Raw genomic sequence first — 7,254 nt, forward strand, 5'->3', positions numbered from 1 at the left:
CCAGAACTCGTAAAACTGTTGACCTTGCAAACAGTTCTCCTCAGCCGAGTCCTTGCTCTAGGCCTGAGGGGCAGTTCTTTCATACTCAGCTTGTGTTAACTGCATGGTCCCAGCAGGACAGGGTAACAGGCAGAGGTTCTTAAGAATTTGGAGAATCAGGTTAATAAAAGCCTAGATTAAAGTGAAGGCTTGGCAGAAGAGTAGATAAGAAGTGAAAAAAAAACTTATTAAAGATTAGTTAAGGGTCGGGACCAGCAGTTAGCATAATGGCTATGTCGCTGGAATCCCATGTAGTCGACCGCGGTTCACGTCCTGGACCCGGTGGCTTAAACTCACGCCGGATGCATGTGCGTGCGTGCCCAAGATCCTGAGAAGAGAACGGATGAGAAGGGATTGCGGTGTGGCCATCACCCCTGGGGGTTGCTTTCTCGCTTTCCTGTCTCTCTGTCTGTCTGGCAAGCGCATGCACCTTATAGCAAAAACCTCTCAAAAAAAATAATAATAAAAAAGATTAGTTAAGGGTCTGTGACCAGAATACTGATAGAAATATAGACGGTGAAGGCTGGTTTCAGAAACAAAGGAAACGAGAAAAGATCACCCTTGTTATGAAGTAGAAAAAAACTTGGCTACATTATGCCCATGCCCTAAGGTGTTGTGCAGTTAAGAACGGTGATCAGGGACTGCAGGTGGCCTAATGGTTAAAGCAGCTGGATCTCACATGACTGACCATGCAATTTGAGCCCTAGACCCGGCAGCTTGAAAAACATTAGGGGTGTGTGTGTGTGCCCAAAATCCCAAGAAAAGAATGTAAGTGAAGGGCCTGTGGCACGGCTATCCTCCCTGGGTGGGCACTTCTCACTGCCTGCCCCTCTGTCTGTCTCACTCTGTTGGGTGTACACAGAATGTAAATGGCACAGTTGGCCATGTAGGATTCAGTCACCTTAACCAAAACACCACCTTCTGGCCCCGAAGAAATTTCTAAACAATCGATTTTCCCCAGCTGTTTTAGTAAAGTTCAAAGGAAAAAGGAAACAGAGTAGAAAGATTTGGAAAATCCCCACTCCAACCATACATGAGCTAAGAAGCTGTTAGAGAACGCTAAAAGTGTGGTTGAGTCATCACTTGAAAAGACATTTGCACTGATAGAAGAGACCCAGATGCTAATAAAAAAGAAAATGGATAGAAGGCCCTGAGGGTATCTCAAAGATCTTCAGTGCTGTTCCTCCTATCACAAGCACAAAGTCCTAAGAGAGTTGCCAGGAAAGGGTCTGAGACATGTAAATTGCCCTGGACAGCCTGGAGCTCCCAGAGCAGCACCTAGTTACTCCAGCTATGGCTCAGTCAGCTCCAGGTGCAGCTCAAACCAGTCTGAAGCAAGGTAAATGCTGAAGACTGAGGGAGGCGTCAGCAGCACCAGCATCCACATCCACATTGGACTATATGTGCTGCTACAGTGATTCTGCAAGTGTGCAGAAGGCGAGAGCTGTGGGGGTGTGGTAGCCTCCATCTAGATCTCAAAAGATGCACTGAAAAGCCTGGAAGCTCAGGCATGGGCCTACAACATGGACAGAACTGCTGAGAGCCTTCAGTAGAGCAGCACCACGCAGAAATATAGGGTTGAACCAGAACACCCACCAAGATGTCTATGCCTACTAGAGCTGCAGGGCAGATCCATCCTTGAGGAATCAGAACTGCAAACCCATCAGCAGCATACAGTGGTCATGCTGTAAGAATCCAACTCCATGTGGGCTGTAACCAGCAAAGCCATGGGGACAGGGCTTCCCAGGGATTGAGAGGCCCAACCGGCACTGGAGGATGTGGGCATTAAGCCCCACATGATTGTTCCAATGCTCTCAGATCTAAAGTCTGCCCTTGGGAGTTTTGAACTTGCTTGAGCCCCTTGCTCCTTTCCTTTGGTAGAATGGGAATTTCTGCCCTATCCCTGCCCCATCACATCTGGGAATTTGCTAATGTCTTTTCTTATTTTTTACAGGGCCACAGCTGAAAGGAGTGTGCCCAGATATCAGATGAGACTTAGGAGTTTCAGCTCAAACACGCTAAGACTTTTGAGACTATTAGAATGAGGTTTTGTTTTATTTTATTTTGTCTTACTTTATATTTTGCTAGAAGGTGCATGAGCTCACCAGAGACCGACAGGGAGAAGAGAAAGCATCCACACATGGAGAGTGATCACACTGCAGTCCTTCTCCTTCATCTCTCCCTCCTCTCAGAATTGTCAGCAGCCATTTACATGTGCCTGGCATGTTTCTCAAGCTACTAGGTCCAGGATTCAAACAATGCTGTTTTGCATGTGGAATCTGTCTGCCTGAGCCAATCTGAGATGTTAGTGATTTATATATGAGAAAGACGTGAACTTTGGGATCCAGAGGTGAGACACTATGAGTTGGGTAATGATCTGTCCCCTAAAGGTTCAGTAGCTTTGGGAGGTGGTGAGAGGTAATGCCTAACGAAAAGGCACCTCTTCCAATCAGCTGAGAGCATACACAGAGGAAGCAGTCTGTTTCTTCTTCCTCTTCCTTTTCCTGTCTTTCTTTCTGCTGTGGCCGCTGACTTGTCTGTCTCTCGTGGCCATGTTCTGACTCACAACTAGAGGCCGGGCCATGCTTTTTGACTAACCAGCCCAGAATCAAAAACCAAATAAACCTATCCATTAGAGCTCACCCAGTCTTGGGTATTTCTCTTTAGCCACACAGTAACAGACTAATACAACCTCTGTTTTGAAAAAGCTTTTCACAATCTATTTCTGCCTCCACCTCTCCCAACATAAGAACTATTCAGTGAAAACTCACTCTTAGTTCTATAATGATGAAGGAGCCAATATTATGGCAGAGCCTGAGAATAATTTGTCTTCACAAATTGCCATTAAGCCTGAACTGAAAAATCCTACCTGAACCTGAACAAATCTGATAACCTAAAACTAGATATAAAAGTACACTCCAGGAAGGACCCTACTGCCTCCTATGAAGGGAGCAGAATCCCACTTTGCCAAAGGCTGTTCAAATTCTGGCCCTGGAAAATCGAAAAACAAGCCAGGCACATGTGCATGTGCACCCAAAATCCTAACAGGATGCAGAAATGGAGAAGAAGGAATTACAGTGTGACCACACCACTTGGGGAGTGCTTCCTCCCTCTCCCTCTCTGTGTCTCTCCAGAAAGTGTATGTATTAAGTGGCAACTGAAAAGAAAAATACAATGTCCTTTCTCTATTTTCTGTGTCTATTTGAGGACTGATACTTATAACTCAAAAATGGCAAGTCTCAGTTCCAAGGCCCCACTGCTTTTCCTCAACTTAAAACTAACAGTCCTGTCCCCTGTTACATTTGAAATGTTTGAAAGCTAAATATACACAAGCCAAAGAATAAGTATATATGTTCTTGTTAGAAATATTATTCCCAAAGGTAATAAAACATTAAAGATGATAAAATCCAGTTATTTTTCACTACATAGGTTCTGCTCTATTCAGAAGATATATATACATATGTTTCTTCCTTCTTTTGGGCTCCCCCCCCTGATCTCTCTTCTCCAGGGTTCAGTAGTGGTCTCCAACCTTCCAATCTTTAGCCTACAGAGGCACAGAGTCCTAAAACAAGGATGGCCTCAACCAACTAAGAGGAGGAGCTATTTCACCGCTCCTAGAAAACAAGCTACATGGAGTTTCTGTCGCCCACTCCCAGAATAGCCATGTTTCCAACTACCCATGTGAAGCTCCATGGCCGATTTGCCAACCTATCTTCCTTCTGCCCTGTCCTAAGTATACATGGGAAAGACTTTAGTGAATGAGGAAAATGGGTAGAGTCCAGGAGACTCCTGCTGGGCCATCTATCTATTTAGTTCACTACTCTCCAGTACCCTAGTGCTCAAGCTCTAAGTCACCCTCAGTGACTTCGGGTGGAAGTAGATAATACTGCATTCCTATCTGCTATTGAGATTTCTCTCAGGGCTCAAATTATTTCAACATCTTCCAAATCTCCCAATAGAAATTGTGAACTTTGTGAGTTCTTCCAACTAAACAAATCAACCAAAAAGTAGAAACCTATTCAGTACTCCCTTGAATTCCCTGTTTTTAATGTTTCTTTCTAGAAGACTCCCAATATATTGCCTTTTATTCCTGCAATTTTTAAAAGAATGATTTATTTTATTTATTATTGCTATTGTTTTAACATTTGCTATAGGGCATGTGTGGAGGCAGACAGAAGTGAGAAAGCAAGCCACCAGGTCCAGGACTTGAACTGCAGTTAGCCATATGGAGTGCAATGCTTTAACCACCATGTCATTTGTTGGCCCTATTCCTGTGATTTATCTTTACCAAATATGCCAAAACCCCTAATATTCTGACCTCTTTTCTAAAACCCTTCTTCTTATCCAACCCACTCATTATTGTACTTCAAATTAGGCCTTCCCCCACTGATTTCACTTTTGCTTTTTTCTATTAGGTACTCTATACCCACTACCAGTTTCTGCGAATAAAACACACACAAGATGATAAAGAAGAAAGAGGACAGGGCTTAGAATGAAGGAACCTGTGTTCAAATGCCATTTCTGTTGCTTCCTATACATGGATAAGACACTTTCATCTCTTTGCGTTTCATTTTCTCCACCCAAACAACCACTGGCCAGGATGTGAAAAGCAGGTGGAGGTACAGAGTAGATTCTGAGTGTTTTGCTTAATCTCTAAGATTGCTTAGAACTTCAAAATTCTATGTGCTTTTGACTCTGTCTATAGAAAAATTGGGAATATTTAGCTGGTAGAAAATTTTTTAAAAAAAATGACAAAAGAAACAGCAAGAAAAACAATTGCCTCATTAGTAAGAAGTACAGCTACTTTGCAAACCTGCTGTGGTAACAGATAACAAAAGTTAAGCACATAATATGGTGTCTACTCCAGTCTCTTCTCTGCATTCCTTTAGTTAACTCTCAATTTTTAAGAATCTCTAAAATCTTACCTTTTTATAGAGTCTCCAGAACCTTTATGCACTGTTAAAGAAAAAAGTGAAACACTTAAAATCAATAGGAACCAAATAAAGAATTTCAAATTCATGCTTTGTTGCAACATACTCTTTGAGACTGTACCTGGGAGAAGACACTAAAATGAACACTGATTATACAATTGGCGGCCAATTACAGCCTATCTTCGCTCAACAACCCACTAGTTTAACAGCTACTCAGACTCATGACCAGTTCTCCCAGTCTGTGTGAGTGTCTGCTAGTCTTTGCCTTGTTCCCATAGTCAGAAACTACACAAAGCAGTCATACATGACCACATATCTTATTTACAAATTTGTACTTTACTGTGCACCAATATAGTATTCAGAATAAATATGAATGGGTGTGCCAGATCTATTGTGTTGCAATGTGTCCTGTTGCCTTTTGGCAGTTTTCTAACATATGCTATGTGTATATATATATATATATAAATACATTATTCTAGTCTGTTGTCACATGATATCTATTGAAAAATATATACTCGCATGGTGCCACAACACACCACAAGACATCCGTCTTTAAGCTCCTTGCTTAATAACTAATTCACTTCCCAGGAGGGAACTTGGTTTCAGTCATTAAGTGAGGCGCACCTATAATACATTACAAACTCTTCCTCTCTGTATTTGTCAAGCAAGGAAGAATGGGATTTCTTGAAATTTGATATCTATGAGTGAACTGTCTTACAAAATGACTGCAATTGTAAGTGAGCATTACTAAACCAACAGAAATGGTCTCATTAGCAGAAGCAGTGTCATATGCTGACGGTGTCAAACAGCGAGATTTTCCTGGACTAATAACACCAGGAGCAGGGAGAAAGAAAGTACACTTACTTTTTTTCTTCTTTTCCCCCTTTTTTTTTTTTTTTGAGAGGTTTTTGCTATAGGGTATGTGCATTTGCCAGAGACAGAGAGACAGAAAGTGAGAAATCACCCCCAAGGGGGGATGGCCACACCACAATCTCTTCTCCTTCATTCTCCTCTTGGGATCTTGGGCACGCACACGCACCTGGCATGAGATTAAGCTGTCGCGCAACAGACGACTCTGAGACGGTCTTCTCTTCAGCACTTTATTTCCCCAGGCTCTGTACAGTCTTCTTCCTTCCTTTCCCTTTCCCCGGGGCCTTATAAAGGGCCCCTAGCCAATCAGATCATTGTCCACGTGCACGGAAGCCAGTCCTCGAAAGAGGATTGGTTGCATGCGGTGTTCCCGTGCTCTCCATGCTCCCCACTGCTCTACTTCCTTAAAGGTGTTTACTGTTTTGAACGCTCAGCGGGCTTCCGTTGAGCGCCATCTTGAACTCACACATGCACATGCGCCCAGAGTGAGTTTTAAGCAACCAGGTCCAGGACTTGAACTGCAGTAGACTACATGGGAGTACAGTGACATAGCCATTATGCCAACTGCTGGTCCCAGTACACTTATTTTTTTGCCACACAACACAACATCTCCAGCTCTTCAGTCAAAACTGTTCAGTTTAGGATAAAACACCCTATCACAGACCAGCAGGTGGTAAGGTGCTGGATCCCACATGGCCATTGCATGGTTGGAGTCCCAGCCCAGTGATTTTGAGAACATGTGGGGCCAGTGAACATGCACGGCTGGTGTATTTTTCACACCATGGGCATGTGACTCCAACCTCAATGTCAGTCATGTGGGATCAACCCACCTTCACCACCACACTGCAGGCCCTAGAGACAGCTCTTTTCTATAGTAAGCACCTAAGAGAAAAATTGTATATTCCATAATTGTGTCTCCTGTAACATGCAAAACCTAATGTACTCAAGTATTTTAGTAAATTTCTACTAAATTAATAGTGTCCTCATATAATTCAGATTGTTCAATAATATTTGAAGACACATCTAGGGAACATAGTAACATGCTTGATAGTGCTTAAGCTTCTTTTGTTTTTGTTTTTGTTTTGTTTTTTTGGCTTTGCCACAGGTTACATGTGCTTGCTAGAGAGAGACAGAGAGAAGGAAAATGAGAATTCACCCCCACTAAGGCTTTGTCCACATTACAGTCCCTTCTCCTCTCAGATTCTGGATACACACACATGTGCACCTGTCATGATTTTCAAGTTACCGGGTCTGGGACTCAAACTGCAATCAGCCAGGTGGCAGTTCAGTGCCACCATACCACCTGCTGCCCTTCAATTTTGTACTTTTTCTTTTTTTGGAGAGGTTTTTTTGCTATAGGGCGCATGCACTCGCCAGACAGAGAGAGAGAGAAAGAGAGACAGAAAGCGAGAAA

General features: G+C 43.0%; 1 protein-coding gene across 1 annotated transcript in view; it reads right to left on the reverse strand.

Moving 5' to 3' along the window:
* Positions 1 to 7,254, reverse strand: part of LOC102493624 (ankyrin repeat domain-containing protein 26) — a 130,857-nt gene that overhangs the window by 103,298 nt on the left and 20,305 nt on the right. Inside the window, exon 7 of the mRNA XM_027766057.1 lies at positions 4,965 to 4,995. Coding sequence (XP_027621858.1) covers positions 4,965 to 4,995 — 31 coding nt within the window. The remainder of the gene's footprint in view (positions 1 to 4,964; positions 4,996 to 7,254) is intronic.

The sequence above is a fragment of the Tupaia chinensis genome, unplaced genomic scaffold (genome assembly GCF_000334495.1).
Source record: "Tupaia chinensis unplaced genomic scaffold, TupChi_1.0 Scaffold140464_1, whole genome shotgun sequence".
Lineage (NCBI taxonomy): Eukaryota > Metazoa > Chordata > Mammalia > Scandentia > Tupaiidae > Tupaia > Tupaia belangeri.